Source organism: Podarcis liolepis (assembly GCF_965112155.1).
Source record: "Podarcis liolepis genome assembly, chromosome: 10".
Lineage (NCBI taxonomy): Eukaryota > Metazoa > Chordata > Lepidosauria > Squamata > Lacertidae > Podarcis > Podarcis liolepis.
In genome coordinates this window covers 69,111,518-69,136,361 of record NC_139562.1, presented here as the reverse complement: position 1 = coordinate 69,136,361, position 24,844 = coordinate 69,111,518, and the positions used below count along the sequence as shown (strand labels likewise).

The following is a 24,844-nucleotide window of genomic DNA, read 5'->3' as shown; positions in this document are numbered from 1 at the left end:
ATTCAACTAATGAGTCCTACTATTACAACAATGTACCAGTCATAATGCTCTTTGCCTTCTTGGGCTTCCCGCAGCTAATTAGTAATGTTGAGGCTTGCTTTTGCACAGTGGTAGTGTGCACGGCCAATGAATGCTGATTCCCACCCAGCAATCTTCAGCACCTGCTAAAGCAGAAGTGGTCCCCCCAACCCTTGACTGAGATCTAGGGTTCTGCACAAAAGATTCTGGGCTGAGACCCCATGCTTTTCCTTGACACTCCTGTCTGAACAGCCCTGGAAAAGGCATGGGAGGCTGCATGGGGAAGGGAGAATTGGATAAAAATCTATCTCCAGCCTCTGTTGGATTGAAGCCCTTTTTCAAGAACAAAGGGGGCCCTCAGACTCTAAAACTTTGCCATCAATTTAATTAACATTAATCCCTCAAACATAAGGGAAATAAAATTTGTGATTAATTGTAATTGGAATATTAGATAGCCAAACCAAAATTACTTTATCTCTATCCAAAATGCATATGTTTAAATAAGAGACTATAAGAAAATTACGTCCGTGCAACAATTCTAGCCAAAGCAATCATTATCATATGATACATAACTATTCTCTGACAGCACTATTAAATTTGAAGGACAATAGGCTAATTTAACAAGGAGAACCATTATTTATTGGGTTTTCTCTTCAATTCATTTTTATAAGAAGAAAAAAATTGGTACTAAATCTTGGTTTCAAGCATCTGTACTTACATTGCTCCATACTGAACCCATTTGTGTCATTGCTTTCCAATTTCGGTTAACCTGAGCACATCTTGCCAAATCGATTATAGTTAAATAATGGAAGACCTAATTTCAAAACACAAAAACACAGTAACATGCAAAGCATTACTTAAGCTTAAAACTTGTCCACTGTTGATCTTTAGCGCTTAGATTTCTCCTGGTTCAAAAAATATAGCTGCTGCATAGTGCTCTGCAATCCATGCCCATTTCCAATTGCTGCATGTAATGTTTCTCCCACCACTGATAAGTCTTTTGGAGCAGCATTGTATCCGAGTATTCCTTTTTCAGATGCCTCATCACTCTAAAGTGTGACTAGGATATCTAATCCTATGACATTTAGGGTAACTACTCGGAGTGTTTCACCTGTTGTCATTTTACAGTGAATATCCCTCCCCCAACCACCCCAACTCACATTTTCTCCACAAGATCAACACTTGAAGGGATTCCTCTGTCTTAATGACCCCCCCCCAACTTAAGCAGGGGGTCACTTCCACCTCTCCAACCTGGTGGGAGTGCACAGGGTGGATGCTTGCCATTGAAAAACCCAATGAACAGTAGGAAATATGTATGTTCATTTCACTCCCCACCCTACCCACTGCCCCTGCTGCTTTGGGATCAAGTATACATAAGTGGTAGCTTAGTACTGTTTAAAAATTTAATAATGCTGATAGAACATTCTAACTGGAGAGTGTCCATAACAGATAAAAAGAACTATGTCTGAGGCTCCACTAATTGGGACTCAAATGGCTCCAACAACTTGATCAAAGCTCCTGCCCTGCACTTTTCCAGGTTCTGGCAAACCTACTATATCTGCAGTGGGAAGCTGGTATCTGCTAGTCAATTTTGTGCCTTTTGCTGCCTTTAGGTTTCTCCCTTGTGGACATACCTGAGCCTTCAGAGAAGCTTGAATTAAACCTATTAAACTGTGCTTACTAACCTGGGCCACTGCTCTTTCTGGCAGTTTTGCCATATGATCTCTGCCTGATTTTATAGGTGGTGCTGATATATAATCTTCATGTGAATGTCTTAAAAAGTGACTTTTTTCTTTCTCCTGTTTTTCATGCTTTTCAAGTCTTTCATGCCTTTCACGTTTTTCACGTTTTTCACCATGATAGTCAACACTAAGAAAATCTTCAGAATCTTCTACTACTTGCTGCCAAATGTACACAAAAAGGACAACAAAATTAACATTTTCTTTATTCAAACTACAGCCTGGTTTTGACAAATGTAAGAAATCAGTTCTCAAACTACATGAGACTTTAAATGTGTCTTTGCATCTAACACGATTTTTTAAAAATGTAAATTTCATCAGTTAAGGGAGGTGATAATTAATGGGCACAGAACAGGCCTCAAAGGGAAATGTAACTTTCCTCCCCTACCGTGGTCATGAGGAAAATTGCTTTTTTGAAGCTGTCACTTCCACTACAGCTTGGATCCCATTAGTTGTCATATCTCTCAGCTAGTATAATTTGCACTGGGAAAAAGGCCTTCACATGAAAACACATGGGCACAGCAAACACAAACTATTTTTATTTACAACTTTGAAACTGTGAAGGGTTAGGATTAACCAACTTTTTAAGCCAAATTAAATCTTCCACCCTCCAACCTGTAGTAAACCCTGCTGCATGGTTTTATAGCAAAACAAAGTGGTTTCAGAATGAGATATCATGGTGGCCAATTTTTTTTCTGTGTAAACTGCCCCATCTGTGCTGAACCTGTAAATCTCCTAATCTATGGACTACTGGGCAGTCATGAGGCACATAGTTTCTATGGAAATGAATCAGTATTTGTTCACTAGCATTTTTAATTTCACACTTTCCACTGTGCATACCCACTCAGATCAGAGCAGCTGGAAAAATGTAGTAAATAGAAGGGGAAGAAATGGAGGCAGTGAGAGATTTTACTTTATTGGGTTCCATGATCACTGCAGATGGTGACAGAAGTCACGAAATTAAAAGACGCCTGCTTCTTGGGAGAAAAGCAATGACAAACCTAGACAGCGTCTTAAAAAGCAGGGACATCACCTTGCTGATGAAGGTCTGTATAGTTAAAGCTATGGTTTTCCCAGTACAGTCATACCTTGGGTTACAGACGCTTCAGGTTGTGCTTTTTCGGGTTACGGACCTGCCAAAACCCGGACGTACCAGAACGAGTTACTTCCAGGTTTCGGTGGTCGCACATGCACAGAAGCAGTAAATCGAACTTTGCACATGCGCAGAAGTGCCGAATTGCAACCTGCGCGTGCAACGACGCGCTATGCGAGTTGCAAACACTGCGAGTTGCGAACGTGCATCCCGCACAGATCACATACGCAACCCGAGTGTCCACTGTAGTGATGTATGGAAGTGAGAGCTGGACCATCAAGAAGGCTGATCGCCAAAGAATTGATGCTTTTGAATTCTGGTGCTGGAGGAGACTCTTGAGAGTCCCATGGACTGCAAGAAGATCAAACCTATCCGTTCTGAAGGAAATCAGCCCTGAGTGCTCACTGGAAGGACGGATCGTGAAGCTGAGGCTCCAATGCTTTGGCCACCTCATGAGAAGAGAAGACTCCCTGGAAAAGACCGTGATGTTGGGAAAGATTGAGGGCACAAGGAGAAGGGGACGAGAGAGGACGAGATGGTTGGACAGTGTTCTCGAAGCTACCAATATGAGTTTGACCAAACTGCAGGAGGCAGTGGAAGACAGGAGTGCCTGAGATTTCACCCCTCCCATACCCAAGAATCTCCTGATGATCTCCTGATGGTCTCTGCTGACTCTCCAGAGAGGAGGAGGCGTGTCCTGCCTATCTACTTATTCTGCCCAGCAACATATCTGTGTGAGAGAGTCAGTCAGTCAGTGTATCGGAGAAAGTGAGAGTGTAAGAGATTCTAGAGATAAGATTGCTGCTAAGTGCAGCTGCAGACTCTCAGTGTAGCATTGATTTATGCTTAGAATATTCAGCTCTGTATATAGTTTTGTATCATAGTTGTAGTTACAGAATAAAAGGAAGATATTCTACAGAGCTGCTCTCCGAGTGGTTTATACTCTGCAAGACTCTGCAAAACTCTGCTGCGCAACAACTGTATTATTGAGGCAGTGAATCCGGTGCTCTCAGCTCTAAGCTGTGAGTCCACAGCACTGTGACCTGTTCCTGTGAGAAAGGAGGTCTCTGGCGGTGCTACCCAGCTCGCCTAGCCCAGTCGGGGTTGAGGTGCATGAGTCCAGTTGGTGCACTGACTCTAGGGCGATGCTGACAGTGCCTGGCGTGCTCTGGGTCATGGGGTCACAAAGAGTCAGACACGACTAAACAACAACAAAAATGAATTTCTAAAACATGAATTGGAAGAGAACAGAGGTAATCAAAACATCACAGAAAACATACCTCACTGTATTTTTTAGCCTTTTTAGTAAAGCCAGTCTGTCTTCGCCAAGCCTTTAAGATAATCATCTGTAAAGAGAAATCAAAGATTCTCCCAAGCCTCCTTGCTGCTGCTGGATAAACAACATAAATGGAAAAGAGGGAATTTTATTAACAAGCAGTAATTTCCATTACCTTTTGACTGAAGCAAGGAAGTTGGTTGACTCTCAAAGCTGGTTCAGATAGTGATCTGAACCAGCACTCTCCAAACTTTTCGAGTTTGGGGGCTGTTGTGGGAATTCTAAAATATCAGTTTCATCGACAAAAAAACTGGTGATGTTCAGAACCCATCTACTCACAAATAACCAGGTAAAAGACATAAATATACTCAGAAACAAATAAACGAAACCAAAAATAAGCAGGCCACGCCTCCCCCAAAAGCAGGCAACACCCAACAAATAAACAGTCAAATAAACACATTTTTTTAAAAAAAAAATAGTAGTGGGGCCTTGGCATTTACAAAGAGGAGAGGTGTCCAAGGGGACTAGGGTGCCACAGGCATTCCATTAGGGACCCTGAGCAAACCACAGTTTTATCCTGGCCTGTTTTAACTAACCATAATAAAGATGGCTACCGTATTTTTCGCTCTGTAAGACACACTTTTCCCCTCCTAAAAATTAAGGGGAAATGTGTGTGTGTCTTATGGAGCGAATGCAGGCAGGAGGCTCTGCTCAGCACTCCCTTTAATGAGCTGCATGGAGCGTATATGCGGCTCTTCGGGGCTTTTCCCCGAGGAGGGAGAAGGGCTGCCCTCCTCGGGGAAAAGCCCCCAAGAACCGCACATACGCTCCACGCGGCTCATTAAAGGGAGCCCGGCTCTTAGTCCCCTTAGCCACGCACAGCCTCTCCCGGGCAGGGGATGAAGGCTCCCCTTGCCCGGGACAGGCTGCGCGCAGCTATCCTATAAGCCAGGACAGCCAGCGGGATCACTGCACTGCGATCCCTCTGGCTGTCCTGGCTTCTTGCTTAGCCGTAGGCAGCCTCTCCTGGGCAGTGGGAGCCTTCATCCCGCTGCCCGGGAGAGACTGCGGGCGGCTATCCCATAAGCCAGGACAGCAAGCGGGATTGCTGCACAGCGATCCCGCTTGCTGTTCTAGCTTATGGGATTCAGAATATTTTTTCCTTGTTTTCCTCTTCCAAAAACTAGGTGCGCCTTATGGTCTGGCGCGTCTTATGGAGCGAAAAATACGGTAATTTGATCTTCTGAACCAGGCCTCAAAGGAAATTGATGAAAAATTGGGTATTATTTCCTTCTTTTTTAACAAAATGGATTCAGATTTACGGTACTGTAATTTGCCTACTCATACACGTAGTTATGAAAGAAGGGTTTATATCACCGGTATTCTCACTCAACCAATGTTTTATCATATTTATCATATTGGTGAAGATGCTTGGAGACATGTTCTGTTGCATATGCTGACTGTTTGTGTGTGTGTGGAACACACACACACACACACACATCTATACAATATAAAATATAAAAAACTGATGTCATTTGATAGTAATATCTCATCTTTAACCGTTGCCTGATATACAATGTAGGGTAAGTAAACAGTTACTAGTAAAAGCAGCTATATCTTTAAGGTAAAATAACAGAAGGTTTTTCAGCCTAGTGAAGTAGATATAAGAACCATTGGGGGGAGGAGAATTATACTAATATATTTTTGAATGACCCTGGGCAAGCTGTAATGAATAAAAATGAAATATGCTTTTGGGACTTTGTAGCAGTCAAATAAAACCAATTATAGTGAGTCAAATTCCACTGTCAAAATGAATCTCACATTTTGAAAATACATCTAATGGTACTGTTCAAGAGGCCCAAGCAGCACCTGTTGCGAGTAAATAGTTGTAACCAAATTGGCCACCTGTTAGTGCTAGACTTACTTTTGTGTTGTTCATGGCGAAACTTCACCCAATCTCTCCACTGCTGTAACCTTAATTTTAATTCTTTTTGTTCATAGAAGTGTTTTGCAAAAGCCATCTTTCTCTGAAAAATTTCCCTAGAAATTTTCCTCATAGAACAATACTCTATCCAGGCACTGCAATTATTAAGCCACAATAAACAATATATTAATGAAGTTTTTACCTGAATGAAAGAAAATGGGAAAATGTAATTTCATAGGAAGCATATGGGGAATATATACATCAATATATATATTTGCTTTCGTAGATTTTCACGGGTACAGGAATGCAGGTTTTGGTGTCTTCGGGTGTCTTCCCGTGTAAGAGTTGGGGTGTCTAGGCGACGTTTCGACGAGGTCTCACTCGTCATCTTCAGGCTGGTGCTTTCGGCTTCTTGTTACTGGAACAGAGCAGGATCTCAGTGTTTGAGTTCCTATAAATACTGTTGAGGGGGTGTGGTGTATAGCCTCCAACGTTCTGGGCAGAGAGGAAGTTCCCAGGTTAGTGTGCCTTTTCTTCTTTTGTTCCTTAATTACTTGAGGGATATCTTGAGTGATTTCTTGAGTGATATTCTGAGTACCACTTAGGTGGGTCATTAAGTGTGGATTAGTTGCTAAAGCTTTCGTGTCTTGACCTCTTGAGCTTGTGAAGAGTTTTTCTGAGAAGATGGCTGTACTGCACTTAGTTGTGCTCTGGCTTGGCTTCGTGTATAGGGGCGAGCTGTGGTTTTGTGCCCTGTGCCAGCCAGATCTGTGTAGGGATAGCAGGGGGGTGCAGCATCCGGAGGTGCCACTATGGTTTGGCTACTGGATGGTGTCTGTAATTTATCTGTGGAGAGGGTCTGGGTTTGGGTCTGGTGTGGTTGATTGGTGATGGCGTTCTGTGTGCCTCTGGTTCTGGTGTCGGTTTTTGTGGGGAGGGCTAATTTCCAGATGTCTGGCAGGCGGGACGTGTCGTCACGCTTGTTCATGTTGTGAGGGTGTTTCTCTATCTCGATGGCTTCCATGATTATTCTCTTGTGGTGATGTTCCATGTTAAAGAGCAATTTGGAATCTGCAAAATTAATTTCGTGTCCAGTTTCTTTCATGTGTTGGAAAAGAGAGGAAGTTTTTTCTTCTTTTTTGACGGCATTCTTGTGTTCTGCGATACGTGCATTTATTCGTCTGTTTGTTTGTCCAATGTACGTGGCTGGGCAGACTTTGCAGGGTATTTCATAGACCCCTTGGTTTTCCAACTGGATTTTATCTTTGGGGTTTCTGAGGATATTGGCTATTTTTTGGTTGGTGCAAAAGGCTGTTTTGATATTGTGTTTATGGAGGATTTTGCTAATTTTATCTGTAGTGCCCTTGATATAAGGAAGGAGGGCCATGCCATTGTTTTCTTCTGTGTCTTGGTTTTTGGGGGGTGTTTCTTTTTGGATTAGCTTCGTAACCCTGTTTTGCTGGTATCCATTGGCGATTAACACATTTGAGAGATTCTGTAACTCAGTTGTCAAGTGGTCTTTGTCAGCCAGGCGTTTGGTTCTGGAGATGAGAGTCTTGGCTACGGAGTTTATTTGTGCAGGGTGGTGGTGTGATTGTGCATGTAAGTAGCGGTTGGTGTGTGTTTTTTTCCGGTAGATAGTGTGTCCTAGGGAGCCATCAGGTTTTTTATATATATATATTAATATATATATATATATATTAATTCAAACAAAATGTAAGGAGCAAATCGAAGGAACAATATATTTTTTCTAACATTTTTCTTAAAATGCCATGACTACCCAATATGTGACTTTGCACTAAATAGTCTATTTAGTATGTGATCATGTTGAATTGGAAATGAAGTACACATAATGTTATTATATGCTAAAGGTAACCAAATACTTACTCAAAGCACATTCTCTTTAAGTTAATGCTATAAAAGTCCCATGCTTTATCACATAAATCCTCAGTCATCTAAAATGTAAATGCATAAATAAAATTGCATCAAAATGGAGAATATGTACACAAGTAAAACTTTCTATGTTGGTATTGTCATATAATTAATTGTAAAATGTAATTGTACATTTGTTGACAGTTATGTTAAGAGATTGAACACTAGATTCGGCCCCCTCCAGATAATTATAACTAACTTCACTTCCATCTACAGGTAGGTAGCCGTGTTGGTCTGCCATAGTCAAAATAAAAAATTTCCTTCCAGTAGCACCTTAAAGACCAACTAAGTTAGTTCTTGGTATGAGCTTTCGTGTGCATGCACACTTCTTCAGATACACCACCACTTCTTCAGTGTATCTGAAGAAGTGTGCATGCACACGAAAGCTCATACCAAGAACTAACTTAGTTGGTCTTTAAGGTGCTACTGGAAGGAATTTTTTTATTTTCACTTCCATTGTCAGCTGTTACAATATTCTGATTGCATGAAATCAAACAATAATGCAACCAATGCAACTGAAATAGTTTAGATTGTGAAGTAAAAGGAAATTCAGCCATTGTTAAAGCAGTTCATTGTTTGAGGAAGTAAGTACAATACTCATGAGCCTATGCATTTGTAATAACAGTAATAACCACAGCTGCAGTTACTTCTTGTCCTTTTACACCAGGGTGGGTAGATCAAGATCTACTGGTAGATCTCTTGGGTAACTTGCAGTAGATCAGCAAGGATTCAGACTCCAAATTGCTTAACTATAAAGGTAAAGGCAAAGGGACCCCTGACCATTAGGTTCAGTCGTGACCGACTCTGGGGTTGCGGCGCTCATCTCGCTTTACTGGCTGAGGGAGCTGGCGTACAGCTTCCGGGTCATGTGGCCAGCAGGACTAAGCCGCTTCTGGCGAACCAGAGCAGCGCATGGAAACGCCATTTACCTTCACGCTGGAGCAGTACCTATTTATCTACTTGCACTTTTACGTGCTTTCGATCTGCTAGGTTGGCAGGAGCAGGGACTGAGCAACAGGAGTTCACCCCGTCACGGGGATTCGAACCGCTGGCCTTCTGATCAGCAAGTCCCACAGCACCATCCGCGTCCCAACTATATAACTATAGACACACACACAAAAAGGCTTCCCTCCTCTAAATTAGGTGGTTGAGATGAAAAAAGCTTTGGGGTGGAGTGGGGTGGAACAGAAATAGATTTTTGTGTGACAGGACTTTGAAGTTAGCTTTGGTATAGAAAATAAAATCCTGGACTAAGCTGAGAATGGGCTTGCTCAGAAACATCCTGCCTTTTAGTTCAGAGTATGCTGCCTTCTTTCCTGCCACTATTTTGCACTTTGCTCTGGTCAATGGATCTCAGAGTTATAGTAAAATAACTAGGTTGAACCCGAAAGTCTGATGTCTGTCCATGATTGTTTTACAAAAACAAAAAATAAAAGCCACCTGCCTCTACTCTCTTTTGGGCACACTTTCCCCTCCAATCACTTACTGCTAGTTGAGATTATGAAAGGGTTAAACTGCCCTCCACAATACTGATGTGCTCAGAAGGTCCATATGAGGCACCAAAAGAGGACCGGAAAGCCCAAATTATTGGTGGCGCATTTTTGCCCATCAGGGGAACCATACTGCCACATGACCCAGAAAGCTGTCTGCGGACAAACACTGTCTCCTCGGCCTGAAGTAAGATGAGCGTTGCGCCCCATAGTCAAGTCTGACTGGACTTAACCGTCCAGGGGTCCTTTAGCTTTAGCTTTACTGTTCCAATTGCACAATCCCTTTTCAGAACCTAAAATGAAAAGGATGCCAACAATCTGGAGGACCAACTGTAAGATTTAACTTGAAATTTTATTATATTATTTCCTTATGCCATATTTTCTGGCAGCACAATCTTAATCATGTTTATCCAGATGTCCCTCTGAGTTTAATGGGTACAGAGTAGCTGTGTTCAGGACTGCTGCTTTATATTATGAGGTCTTTGGGAGCAAGGATCTTTTTTTCTCTCAATACTTTCAGACAAAGCAAAGTATGAATCCAAAAAAAGTATAATTCTTTGTAAAATACATTTGAGGATAGCAACTGTTCTTACTCCACTCAGAGTTAGCCAAAAAGGTTTAGAAATACTTACTAGTTGATCATCATCCAGTCCCAAAAGGGTGTGTAAATATGTATCTGAAATCGCTTTTAGTCTTAGACTTAGGTCTGGATCAATACACGTGTCCCTGGGGGGGTATAATAATATTACTTTTTGTATGCATCACATGATTACATAAGTTTCCATTTTCTGTTAACACTAATAGCACCACTATTAAATTATACTGTATTAGTGAACCATAGTTTTAAAGGTGATTTCCAGATGATCTGTTTATTGAGCATTCATTCTGATTTGTTTGCAGGGAGACTAGATGATGTTAGCTATTTATTGAGCATTCATTTTGATTTATTTGCAATTAGATGATGTTATCCCACACTTTCTAGTGCATTTCCCCATGTCATTTTCCTTGTAAACAGTTTGAATGGGAGGCAAGGGGAAGCAGATTTGTTGTGCAACTGAACTCAATCAATTTTGTGCAACCTGATTCTACTCGTATGTGACTGAATCCTAACCTAAAAGTGTGTGTTTGGAAGTGCCCCAAACAATTTTTCAGGTAACTAACACTTAATGTTGTGTTCAGAGACATTGGTCACATTTGTATGTAATTATAGGCCAAACTTTTGCTGTTTATTAGGAATAAACAGCATGCTGGTGCATACCACCCTTGGTGTGATTGGGATAGACAAACCTAAAAGCTTTGGTCCTCTGTTACATCCTAACCAGCCTGAAACCCTGGAGCAACAAATAATGATGCTTCCTGGTTTGTTTGCTTGGACTCTTGCCAGAGGAGCAACGAATAGGCAGCATTCACCAGCACACTGCTTATTCCTAATAAACTGCAATAAGCCAGAAAGTCTGGCATATCATTACACATGAATGCAGCCACTGTTAAATATTTATGGAATGAAATAAAAACAATAAATGTTACTACATCATGGGAAACACTGTTTTCCAAAAATCCAACTTTACTGCTTATATATTTTAAACAAGTCCATTATTTTGACAATTCCAATTCTTCTATGGTAATGTTGAAAAACGTTTTTCGTATAGATAAAATGTAAAGCCTCTGTCTGCATATCCTTGCCGGGCCCGGGGAGGAGGAATGAGGCAAATTGGACAGAACCATTCGGAATATTGCTCATTTCTGAACAATTCTGAAATACATTCAAGCACTCTCCAAGAATAACTTGCAGAAATAACTTTTAAATTATCGCTTTTGTTGCTTGGCACAAAACCAATTAAAAACTGAAACAATTCAGAAATTGAACTACAGTTCATCATCACTATGTTCCCAATCTGGTTTCTTTCATCTTATCTCAAACTTTAACACATGGGCTGCCAATGTAGTGACTCAAAGTGTACATTTATTTTAGTTACTATTTTAAGACATCTATATACTACTTAATTTGCATTTCTAAGCAGAAAATTCAGAAATAAAACATGTTACTGGAGGGGCCTTCCCACAAGGTCCCATCTACATGAAAATTATGCTTAAACCAGCGGATCAAGAGCACTTCATGGTACTAGTACTGCAGAGGGAATTAGATGCCAAAATTCTAAACCTCACCTAGAAGTGAACTGATCATGACAATGATGGTCACAGAGATGCCCCCTACATTCAGACAACCATCTCACCATATAGAACAATGACATATGTTCTGTCTTGTATGTTGGGAGCACTGGCAACTTGAGACTGTCTTATGGTTGCTATGGAAGTAATGAGATTTGAAGTAGAACTAGAGGTGGTCTCACCATGGATGCTGAAGTTAACCAGAACTACTTTTCCTGGGTTCCTCCGACCCCAAACTCAAGGACTTGTTTTCAATTAGAGTGAAAAATGTAAGAAAAACATTAACACAAAACAGAAAGAACAGAAAAGCATTCCTCTGCCTTCACTTCATCTCTGCAGTAGAGTAGGATAAAGCTGTAGAACTTTTTTGTATTCCCACTTAGTTCAGGATTGAACCCTAAATAACATTTCCCCATATTTCAGTATTCTACAGCTTGCCACACTATTTATAGTCTACACAGACAAAATATCATACATACCATAAAATACTATATAAACCTTTTTCCATTACTTCTTTGAGCTTTTCTTCTAAAAACCTGAGTGGATCATCTGGACACATAGCTAGCAGACCACACAACAGGGCCTGCAATGAAAAATCCACATTTGGAATTGTAATAAATATAACAAAGATACTTGTATAAAAGTATAAGACAAACTTTTAAATATTATTACCTTTATACATTCTTCTGAAAGCATTATGAGTGGCTGGGGCAACCCAATCAGATTGGTGGAGTACAAATAAAATAAAATAAAAGTAAAATGATATAAAAATGTTTTGTCCCTATTTACCGTAAATTGAAAAGACAATATTTTTCCAAGCCATTTTATTTTGGTAAATAAATGAAAACGTCTTTATTTTACAGTTGCTTTCTTCAGAATAGTTCCCTCATCCAGCTCCTCTCATCAAAGCTATCATACAAACTAAACCAGTTACACTGTGATTTCAACTAACATGTTGCTCCATGATATCCTCTGATGCCTGCTGCATTGATTTACAAAAGCTAGTCTGTAAATTGTGTTCTTTAATCATAACTTGATTCTTACTGGACATGTCCTTTTTGTGGGATCAATATCAGCCTCAAATAACCAGCATGCTTAGCTCTAGTTAATGGTTGAGGCCATGGAGTAAACAGTCCTCTCAGGCTTAACTAGGTCCCAACCCCACATCTTGGCAGAAAAGGTTAGCAAAGCCTTTGTTCATTCTCTTCCACCACGTGAATCCAACCAGAAAGGGCATCTGACCTGATCACTTAAAGCCCAGACCACATGATTTAAGCAAGCCATATTTGTGTTTCTATCAAATAATTTAGAAACATTTACCAATTTTGAAACTAAACTGTCCTGTGTGTTTCCTTGCTGCTCTTTGGAAAAGCACATAAATTTGACCTTTAAAGAGTTTGTAAGTAAACCAATTTTTAATTTACCAAACCTGTGGTCTCTTTGACAGCTAGGGGAAAGAAAATTAGAAGGGTAATAATAATACAGTAATAATAATAATAATAATAATAATAATACCTGGTTTTATATCTGACTGGGTTAAAAGGTCTAGCAGCCTATATTTCCACGCTTTATTTTGCTGCATGTTTTGTGATTATAAATCTCTACTGGGGCTCTTTCACCAAGAGTATTTGTCCCAAAACCTGGATCTAAGCATTCTGCGAATTCTTCTTTTCTTTTTATTTTTAACCAGTTACAAAAAACACATTTTAAAAAAACAACATTTAACATATACCCTTTCTCACAAACTGAACATTTCAGTTACCAAAGAAAGGTCTATTTTTCATTTCATGAAATGTTAAGCTATTTTTTAAAAATTTAGAGCCAGTATGAGGAATCCAGTGCAAAATCACAAGCTTGTAAAAGGAGAGTAGCTACAGTAGTGGTGCGATTTTAAATGCTAGGAAGCTCTCTTCTTGGAGAGAGGCCAAATGCAGCACTCCAGGCCCCACTATCCAGCTTTTAGTTTCTTCCCCAGTCACATCATGTTTGACATCTCCCACCAGCTCTGCTCTGCATCAGCCCATAGGCGCCGACTCCATGGGGCTTGAGGGGGCCCGAGCCCCCTCAAAAATTCGTTTGGGGGGGCTCCGCCCCCCAATAATCTCCGGCGCCCCTCCAGCAGAGCGCCACCGCCGCCCCTCCCCCAGCCCAAAATGCACAGGGAGGGTCGGGCTGCATGCCTCCTGCCCTCCCTCCCGAGCAAAAGCTCCACCCAATTTCCTTTGGAGCTGATTAATAGGCGCAGCACGCTCTCCCCTATTCGCTCACGAGGAGGCGACGCCACTTTATTTGCATATTCATGAGCTTATTTATTATTCATGAGCTTTCCCGGGCCCCCCCCCCAATATTTTTTATAAGTCCGCGTCCCTGCATCAGCCTCAAATGTTTTTGCCTGTTTGGAATGTGTCCTTGAAATGTGATAATGCCTCTTGCTTGTCTGGATCAACTATGGGGTGTTGTGTGGGTAGAAACCTGTGATGTGTGACTGGAATGTAGCCTTCTGTCCAAAGGTAAGAGTCACATCCATTGAGCTACCTGCTTTTGTCTCTGGCCAAATCCACATGGCCTCACCTACTACTGGCTGGAAAGTTGCCTGTGAGGGAATGCTGGGGAAAGCCCCCATCCCTGATCTTTACCCGTTGCCACAGGCGCAACATCAAGCTCGTAACTAAAACTCAGTCAAGTGCTCAACTAACTGTGGTCAAAAACTGAAAGGTGAGTTGAGAGCATTGTGTCTGTGTTATGCACTCCACATCTTAGTCAGCCTTTGGGGAGACACACAGCAAGCTTACAACTTGGCTCTAAACTTCCATTCTGACAAAATAACAGATCCACCTATCAACCTTTGGAAGAGAGCATCTCTTATTCAATCAGAGCACATAATTCTTTAGTTATACTTTCCAGTTCCCTATCTCATCATCTTTAAGCTCATGTTTGACAACGATGAAGTACTCTAAGTCTGTAACTGCCACCTACTGCCTATATATTAAACTGCACTCCCTATTCTCTCCCTAGCTACCCCTCGTCACGTGAACCCAATCCCAAATAGATGTTTAACTGGGTATCAAATAAGATTACCCCACTTGGGTTTGCACTGTATTCTTATATTTTCATAAGAATATATGGCTGCTCACACACTTGGTATTCCGATTTTAACACTGAAGAGGCTTTTCAAGAGAGTAATTAAACAGAAAGCTGGTTTTTTTCTGAGGGATTAAAAATACATTGTATTTCCAATTTAAAAGCAGAATTTAACATTAACATCTTCCTGTTTTGGCCCCAAGTCATATTACTTGAATTTTAAATTTCATTTGCATTAAATTAAATTAATTATTTTAGTCTTCCCAGATTCTGCCTATATATGCCAGTTTATTTGTCCATAGTGTGATAACAAAAATCCCTACTTGTATCACATGTACAAATACTATCTTCCCAACAATTTATTGGTACTTGACTTGGTCCAAATTAGTGCCCTATATTACTCTTAACACCTTAGAGAACATCTTTCAGAATTGTCCAGTAAAAGTTTCTACTGTTTGGCAGAATATGAACTGATACCCTTTGTATAATAAAATAAAAGGCTTACTACTTAGGAATTCAGAAATTGAAGAACTTCTTCTAGTCTAACCTGAATCTTATTTCAACATGAATATCTGTAATCTACCCAAAACACCCCTTTTGTGGGGGCAGATGCACATAAAATGCTCCCAAACTCCAGTGCTCCAAGGAAGCATAATCAAAATGCAAGGCAATTATTGACAAGTGTCTATCATAATTCCCTATCTTCCCTTGAGATTACATTTTCTCCAGGCATTAGTATGACATGATATGGTTGAAGCATTATGGAAAGGCAGTTGAGGAACACTTATAGAAGAACTAAGGAAAGAGTTTCCTAGAAAAATTTAAGCCAGAGAATAAGCACTTTTCTAAAACCTAATTTACATCACAGTTCTAATAATGTCTACTCAGAAGTAATTCCTAATGAATTAAATGGGGCTTAGTCCCAGATAAGTGGTGTTAGGATTGCAGGCTGAATATCAGAGGGTGATATCCACCCTACATAAATCTGTGGATTTCAATGGGACTTTTTCAATGGGTCTATCCTTTAGGCAAACACTATACTGAACTGGTTTTCGAAAGACGGCTCATTTTGCCTCATTTCAGTGTAATCCTAGGGATGCTGATCCAAAACTAAGGCCCAAAGGGCCTTGCTCTATAATAAATATGTTTTGGGTTCTAGCCTTTATCTTGAAAGCTTTTGATAGTAATATTTTAATGATGGTTTTATATTGCTTTTAGATGTATCTTTATGATGCAACCTGAAGCTTTGTGAGAGGGTGTGTGTGTGTGTGTGTGTGTGTGTGTGTGTGTGTACTGTAATAAACAAGCAGGCAGGCAGGCAGATTTTGTGACCTAAAAGAGGATTTAGTATAGATGTAATTAGCTTTTCTACCCTCGTGATTACAGTTTAAATGATGCCACCCCCCAACACCCTAGTGAAAAGACAAATGAAGATCTCCTAAACTGCAGTGCTTGCCCGAAACTAAACTCTCTATATATTCTATATCTTGCCAGTTTTCTGCAACGAAAGCATTTTTATGATATGGGTTCGTTCGTCTTCTCTCGTTCCAGCTTTGTTCTTCCTAAGTTACCCCTGGGTCCCTGGACGACGTGTGCACCGAAACTCAGGTCGATTAGACGGAGGAGATAAGACAAGGAGTATCACTAGCGTCTAACGGAATCAGAAGTGAGTAATTCAGAGCAGAGCAGGAGGCAGAGGGCCGGTCCCCCTCGCAAACCCCCATTCACACGCACACCCGTGTTCACCGCCACTGTGACCCAACGGCCCTTCAGCGGGGCCTTTACCTCATAGATGTCGGGTATGGAGTGTTTCTTGAAATAGGCCCTGAGCGAGGGGTCCACGCTCTGAAACACGGCCGTGGTCTTCATCGCCTCCATGGTCGGAAAGGGACGAGCTCCGTCCAGCGGCCGCTCTCCGGACCCCGGCAGTGACCGCTTGGCGGTTGCCTAGCGACCGGGCTACCACTGCCCCCCGGACAGGCCGTCACGCGGTCAGCGCGCGCTCTCCGGCCAACGGCCGCCTCTGGGACGCGGGCGGGCGGGAGGGAGAACATTCGCCTCAGCTCGCCAACGGCCAGCATCTGAAGGAAGGCCCCACGTCCCCTCCATGAACGGGCAGCTCGCCTCACAACCCACGCGCGGCAGCCCAGTCACCGAGGGCTGCCAGCCGACCTCGTGCGCCGCCGCCGCCTCTCTTCGCCTCTGGTCGGTGGCAGCGGGCCGAGTTGCGCCTGCCGAGTTTGCGGGGCTGCAGCCTTCCCCCTGAGGGCAAACTGAGGGGCGAAGCGTCTTCTTCAGCATCTAGGCCGCAGCGCGCCTTCTTCGTGGGCTGCGGAGTCGCGTGGAGAAGGCCTGGGCAAAGGCTGCCCCCCCCCCCGTTTTGTTCATTGTAGAGCGGGAAGGGGGACGCGAGGGTCATCTAGTCCAACCCCTAGCAATGCAAAGAATCGCTTGCCCAACGTGGGGCAGCTCGACCCGCAGCCCTGAGCTCGAGAGTCTCCAGTGCTCTGCGCTGTCTTGCACAGCTTGGGAAGGCGAAGGGACAAATGTTTTTGGAAGCTCCGCTCCCATTATGCTTGGCTCTGCCGCTCCGATGCTTCTCTCCTGACTGGCGCGCTGAGTTTTGCTCGGTCTCCTCACCCCCTTTTCGTTTTTTGTTTTTTTTAATAAATATTTTATTCAATTTTCAAACATAGAATAGAAAGTCACATACCAAACACATAAAATCCCTTCACCAAAGAAATAACAAACAAGAAAGCATACAATTACACCAACAAACAATATATAAAGAAAAAACACAACTGTCTATAACACTTTTTTTGTGTAACTAACTGGACTTCCTCACATCTCCCTACCCTGCATTCTCTGTGATAAAAATAACAGCAATTTATTACCTTGTTTCATTTCTTATTTTATACCTCTCAAATGTTATATTTCTAGACTTCAAGTAATTTTTGTCAATTAGTTGTAACTTAGATTAAGCAAAATATTACTTTAAGTTTCGACCTTTTCTTACATATCACTTAATTTTCTATATCTTTCAGTCGACTTACTGGAACCATATTTTCCCAGAAGGCCTTCACTTTTGGACAGGTCCACCAGAGGTGAAAGAATGCCCCTTCAGCCTCCTTACATTTCCAACATTTGTTATCAGACAGGTGATATATTTTTGCAAGCTTGACTGGGGTCATGTACCACCTATATATCATTTTCATAATATTTTCCTTCAAGGCATTACATGCCGTAAACTTCATACCAGTGGTCCATAACCTTTCCCAGTCTTCAAACATAATGTTGTACCCAATATCCTGAGCCCATTTTATCATGATTTAACTGTCTCATCCTGAGTGTTCCATTTAAGCAGCAAATTATACATTCTTGAAAGTACCTTAGTCTTTGGTTCTAACAATTCTGTTTCTAATTTTGATTTTTCCACCTGGAATCCTATCTTTTTGTCCAAATTAAAAACCTCTTTAATTTGAGCGTAATGTAACCAATCTCGCACCTTATCCTTTAGTTTCTCCAAGCTCTGCAACCTCCAATTATCTCCGGTTTTTTCTATTATTTCCCAATATTTCGGCCAAACGGCCTCCATATTGAGTCTTTTCCGGGCCTTAGCCTCCATTGGTGATAACCATCTTGGGGTCTTATTTTCTAATAAGTCTTTGTACTTTGTCCAGACAATAAATATTGCTTTCCTGACAATATGGTTCTTGAACACTTTATGAACCTTTACCTTGTCGTACCACAAATATGCATGCCATCCAAAAGCATTATTGAACCCTTCCAGATCTAGGACATCAGTGTTCTCTAAGAGTAACCAATCCTTCATCCAGCAGAAAGCTGCAGCTTCATAATATAACCTTAAGTCCGGCAGGGCAAATCCCCCTCTTTCCTTTGCATCAGTTAGAATTTTAAATTTTATTCTGGGCTTTTTGCCCTGCCAGACAAACTTAGAGATATCTTTCTGCCACTTTCCAAAACATTCCACTCTGTCCACAATCTGTAGAGTTTGAAACAAAAACAACATCTTTGGCAATACATTCATCTTTATAACTGCAATTCGACCCAACAAGGAAAGTTTCAATCTTGACCAAATTTCTAAATCCTTTTTAATTTCTAACCAACATTTTTCATAATTGTCTTTAAATAAGTTCAGATTTTTCGCAGTCAAGTTAACCCCTAGGTATTTCACTTTTTTAACCACATTTAAATCTGTCTCTTTCTGAAACCTTTCTGATTCCAAAGGTGTCAAATTTTTCTCCAAAACCTTAGTTTTTTGCTTGTTCAATTTAAATCCCGCCACCCGACCAAACTCATGAATCAATTCTAAGACTCTTTTCGTACTAGATTCCGGCTCCTGTAATGTTAAAACCAGGTCATCTGCAAAAGCTTTAAGTTTATACTGTTTCACTCCGACCCTCCTCACCCCCTTTTCGGACAGGGCAACCCTAATTCCCTGGATCTGCCAGGGACCAGGCGCAGACGATTCCACAAAGGGCCGGTTCTCAAGAACTTCCCGCCCGGCCTGCGCCCCGTCCTTCCCTCCGGCTCACTTTCCTCCCAGACAGCCGCCCTCCCGGGTCACGGCGGGCTCAGGAGAGCCAGACTCCTCCACCTGGCCGAGCAGATCTTAGACTTAACACTCCCGCTTAAATTTAGGAAAGTCAAAAGTGTCTAAATAAATGGTTGAAACTTAACTCCTCTCTGTCATCTGAAGTTGGTTGAAAGGACATCCTGTTGTGTTGTTTACTAAGAGATGGATACGAAATGCTAAAGAGTATTATCAGCCCAAGTGATGCAGCCTTGGCAACTCTGAGCGAGGTTAACTTTTCCAGATCCTTTATTTCCCTGGTAGGTACTTTGGGTAGAAATGCCCTTATGGAAACTAGCATATATCATCTGAAGTTGGTTGAAAGGACCTTTCTTTCTTCAACTTCATACCTTAAGGTTTATAATGAAGCTACCAGGTGAGAACAGTCCTGGTATAACTCTTTCCATTGAAATACCTCACAATAAGTGGAGGTGCAACATGTACAGATGCAGCAATGAATCATAGAATTGTAGAAATGGAAGGGACCCCATGGTTATCTAGTCCAACCCCCTGCAATGCAGAAATATATGGCTGTTCCATACAGGGATCAAACCTGCCACCTTGGCGTTATCAGCACTGTGCTCTAAACAACTGAGCTAAGCTGTTGAAGAACTTCTTGGATCCGACCAATGGACCATGTACTCTAGCATCCTGTTCTCACAGCGGCCACTGTGGGAAAACCACAAGTAGGATTCGAACGCAGGAGCCCTAAGGCATTTTTCAGAAGTCTATAACTGCTATAACAGAACAGAACCACCACAGAAATGGCAATAAGCATCTCTTTTTATTTACAGCCATAAGTTTCACACAACTTCTTCTTGATAGTTACAAGACTTAAAATGTCCTATTAATGTTTTTTAAAAATTTTTTAGGAATGCAGATATATGGAAGCATGGATAGGACAAGTTTACTCTGTAGCATTTGTAAGTCTTCCTATAAACAAAGTTGAACCTCTAAAAATAGAAAAGAAATTATTATTATTTATTCAACTTCATTTTATAAATGCTGACACTGATGTAACTTAAATATTATTATTTTTATAGAACAGGGTGGGGAGGCAATGTGGAGATGATTGATGAAAGCCAGTCACATATGGAAAGTGGAAATGGGAAAGATGTTCATTAGCAGCCTTCACTTCTAGACAAAAATTATAAAATTTTATATTTATATTCAGGTAGGTAGCCGTTATATTTATATAACTGGGTTAACAGAAGGAGGAACTGCTAATCCAGGTACTACCCTGAGATCTAAGGGTGGTCTAAAAGGAAGAAAATGGTTTTGAATAGGGCATTCTCTTAACCTGCTGTAAAAAGGAAAATACAATCAATTTATTTGTTAAGGGAAAAGGGTACATACATATATGCTTTCTTTATTAGTCGTACCTTGGTTGTCAAACTTAATCCATTCTGGGAGTCCGTTCGTCTCCTGGAACTGTTTGAAAACCAAGGTGCGGCTTCTGATTGGCTGTAGGAGCTTCCTGCACTCAAGCAGAAGCTGCACTGGACGTTTGGCTTCCAAAAAAGTTCGAAAACTGGAACACTCATTTCCGGAAAGCCAGTGTGGGGTAGTGGTTAAGAGCGGTAGACTCGCAATCTGGTGATCCGGGTTCAATTCCCCGCTCCTCCACATGCAGCTGCTGGGTGACCTTGAGCTAGTCACACTTCTCTGAAGTCTCTCAGCCCCACTCACCTCACAGAGTGTTTGTTGTGGGGGAGTTACAGATAGGTAGCCGTGTTGGTCTGCCATAGTCAAAATAAAAAAATTCCTTCTAGTAGCACCTTAAAGACCAACTAAGTTGGTCTTTAAGGTGCTACTAGAAGGATTTTTTTTATTTTGTTGTGGGGGAGGAAGGGAAAAGAGATTATTGGCCACTTTGAGACTCCTTAGGTAGTGATAAAGCAGGACATCAAATCCAAACTCTTCTTCTTCCAGGTTTTTGACGTTTGAGAGCCGAAGTGTTCGGCAACTAAGCCATTCGACATCCAAGGTACGACTGTATATGTAAGTTTTCATGTGTTTCTTTCCTTGTTGTAAGCTGTCCAAGAACCTGGTTATATAAATATCTCAAATAATAAAAAGGAAAGGTCAGTAGTAAGTACAGCATCTGCTTGCATACGGAAACTCCCAGGTTCAGCCCCTGACATCTCCAGGTGGGAGAGAATCCTGCCTAGAACCATGGAAAGGGGCTGCTGACCAGTGCAGACAATACTGAGTTAGATGGACCAGTGGTCTGACTCGGCAGCTTCTCATGTTCCTACCGTGAGAGCAGCTGTTCCCTTTTCTTGCAGTGTCTCCCCATGTGCTTCTTATCAACCTTGGTTCCTGAAAGAAGGTGTCCTGCAGTCTGTTTAGCTGACATCTCAAAAGTCCTGGTGCTAAAGGGGGGCATTGTCACTTTACCTTCAATGCTTGTGGGAAACCATTCATTTATCTGAGCTGCAGTCCTGTTAGGCTCACTGCAGTTAGCCTGGTGTGCTGTGTTGTTTGCCCAGAGTGCAGCATGCTGAACAAACTGCAGAAAAAGATGCATTCCGGCTTTGGCTTGAGTTGGTCACTTTTCTTTTTTTTTAATAAAATTTTTTATTGGTTTTTCAACATTTATATAAACACAAACAAAACACAATACAAACAAACAAACACACACACAAACAAACACGTATAATTTCAAATCCTTTTTTCTTAAACCCTACTTCGCCGACTTCCCCATACCTCCCCTTTCTGCATCCCTATTTCCAAATTTATTTCAGCAAATCTTCCCCCTTAAATTTATCTAATTTTCCCTTGTTCTTCTCTTTTACTTGATCTTTTGCAGCTGTAATCCCATTTTTTCTATAACCTCGGCATTTTAGCACTCATTAATTTTACAATATTTTTTAAGATAAATTTTGAATTTCTTCCAATCTTCTTCTCTTTCCCTTGGTCTCGGAGTCTGCCAGTCATTTCAGCCAGTCCCATATAGTCTATCACCTTCATCTGCCATTCTTCCAGAGTGGGTAGATCCTGTGTCTTCCAATACTTTGCGATGTGAGTTGGTCACTTTTCTGTACACAGTTTGCAGGAAGTCTTATACACCCTGATCTAAGAACAAAGTAACTTATTGGGGTTATCAATCTCTTAGACAAATTAGCCACACTTTCATAAATCAATGGGACTTAGCTGTGACTGATTTCAACAGAACCAAAGTGTGACTAACATTCAGCGCACACCAATACATGGCTCCATATGCATTTATGGAATCACTGAATTGTAGAGTTGGAAGGGACCCCGAGGGTCATCTAGTCCAACTGCCAAGGCACATTCTTTCCTTAAAGAATTCTGGGCACTGCAGTTTGTTAAGTGTTGCTGGGAATGGCAACTCTGAGGAATAAACTACAGTGCCCAGAATTCTTTGGGGGAAAGAATGTACTTTAAAGGTGTAGCATGCACATGTAAAGCCCATTGAAGAACATGGACTGGAAGGGGGTTAACTCACAAGTACGTCCCCTTGTACGACTTGCGTTTGTTTTTTTATGCTTTCCCCTCAGGACAGTCCAAGCTGTTAGGTGAAGTTCATGACCAAAAAGCTGTTTCTCAGAGGGTTGCCTTAACATGAGTGCTGTATCCCAGAGCATGGTGAAGCTGGGCTAATATGCTCCCTTGGGCCCCAAAGAAAGAGACACGCTCATTGGGGAAATGGCAAGGTTGGTTCCATGGTTGAGCTCTGCCCAGCATTCGTAGAGAGGGCAAACTCCGTGTTCAGGTTCTGCGGTTCATGGTTGTGCTTGCTGTCCCCAACGTTTGAGGAACCAAGTGACAGAAGGAGGGTAGTACTGGAAAATGACAGCATGAAGGCAGATCTGCCAAAAGATGGCCTCAAGCCTGCATAGCAACCAGCAATGGGGAAAGTCAGCATAGGTGCCGACTCCATGGGGCCTGAGGGGGCCCGAGCCCCCTCAAAAATTCGTTTGGGGGGGCTCTGCCCCCCCAATAATCTCGGGCGCCCCTCCAGCAGAGCGCCACCGCCGCCCCTCCCCCAGCCCAAAATGCACAGGGTCGGGCTGCATGCCTCCTGCCCTCCCTCCCGAGCAAAAGCTCCACCCAATTTCCTTCGGAGCTGATTAATAGGCGCAGCACGCTCTCCCCTATTTGCTCACGAGGAGGCGGCGCCACTTTATCTGCATATTCATGAGCTTATTTATTATTCATGAGCTTTCGCGGGCTCCCCCAATGTTTTTTATAAGTCGGCGCCCCTGAAAGTCAGTCACCAACACCAATGACAATTGAACCAAATACGAACACAGCGTTGTGAATAACCCGTAAGGGGTTTTTTTTAAAAAAAAATTGCTTTTTTGTTCATACTTGCATCTACATCAAAGACATATCTTCCTTATTTTACGTAAGTCAGTTTTGTCAAAAAAAAAAAAAGTACCATAAGTCCTTCTACAATATATTTAGTACCTAAGTTTGACTTCCCATCCTTTCCCAAATTTTCCACTCTGATAAACCTATATATAAATCTGTTTTCTCCCTTTTAATCTGTATTACTCACAGAGATTACTCAAAGGCTGCTAATGATTTCAGATTGCAACAATTATCCTTCAAATATCTCCTTAGAAGTTTCCAGTTTGAAATGAACTCCTGTTTTGACTTATCTTTGATCTTTTCTGAGAGACTGTCTAATTCAGCATATTCTACCAGCTTTAGTAACCGTTCAGATTTAGTGGGAATTCTGTCACTCTTCCAATGTTTTGCTATAAATACCCTTGCGGCAATGGTGGCATACAGAAAGACTTTTATCTTCCTAACAATGTCTGGACCTGTAATGCCCAATAAAAATGATTCTGGTTTCTTCAGTAAGGATACATTTAACATTGTTTTGAGCTCTCTCTATATATCATTCCAAAAGGTCTTAAACTTTTTACACACCCACCACATGTGGAAGAGAGTTCCACCTGGTTCTCCACATCTCCAGCATGTATTTGGAACATTTTTGTACATTTTGGAAAGTTTACAGGGGGTTAAATACCATCAATATAGCATCTTTTGGAGGTTTTCCCTTAGCGTAAAATATGCTGCAAATTTCCAATTAACTTTCCATAGGTGTTCCCATTGGCTCATGTCTATGTTGTGGCCAAAGGCTTGAGTCCATTTAATCATTGCTGATTTGACCTCCTCTTCCTTGACTTCCCAGTCAAGGAGGAGTCTGTATGTTTTAGAAAGAGTTTTGGTCTTAGAGTTTACCAGGTCGGATTCAAATTTTGAAATCTCCATCGCACCTCCTTTCTTTTTATCATTTTTAAAATTTTCAAATTGATAATATTTTTGCTCTTTGAATTGCTTGTACCTCTAAAGGGTCAATGGGAGAGTTTAATATCCTGGATTTCTCTTTTGAGATCTTAGGCAGTCCATTCTTCTTCAAATATTCTGCAATTTTTTCACTTTTTTCGGACCCTTCTTTGTATAACTCTGTAGTAATTGGCAAAACATCTACTGATTTCCTTTGGGTCATCAGACCATTTATCATCCATTCTGATTTTATTAATCTTTCA

General features: G+C 41.5%; 1 protein-coding gene and 1 long non-coding RNA gene across 3 annotated transcripts in view; one reads left to right on the top strand and one right to left on the bottom strand.

The window, feature by feature from the left end:
* FBXL13 (F-box and leucine rich repeat protein 13) overlaps positions 1–17,142 on the bottom strand; it is a 69,630-nt gene extending 52,488 nt beyond the window's left edge. Inside the window, exons 1-8 of one of the 2 annotated variants that reach the window (XM_083464023.1) lie at positions 16,508–17,142; positions 12,121–12,224; positions 10,105–10,198; positions 7,938–8,005; positions 6,051–6,205; positions 4,131–4,240; positions 1,704–1,919; positions 737–832 (exon numbers count right to left, since the gene is read on the bottom strand). In XM_083464023.1, the coding sequence (XP_083320149.1) occupies positions 737–832; positions 1,704–1,919; positions 4,131–4,240; positions 6,051–6,205; positions 7,938–8,005; positions 10,105–10,198; positions 12,121–12,224; positions 16,508–16,600 (936 nt within the window). In that variant the 5' untranslated portion in view covers positions 16,601–17,142. The remainder of the gene's footprint in view (positions 1–736; positions 833–1,703; positions 1,920–4,130; positions 4,241–6,050; positions 6,206–7,937; positions 8,006–10,104; positions 10,199–12,120; positions 12,225–16,507) is intronic. The other variant, XM_083464022.1, reaches the window with a different exon arrangement.
* The window catches only part of LOC310688060, a 150,436-nt gene that overhangs the window by 101,114 nt on the left and 24,478 nt on the right, over positions 1–24,844 (top strand). The window lies entirely within an intron of this gene.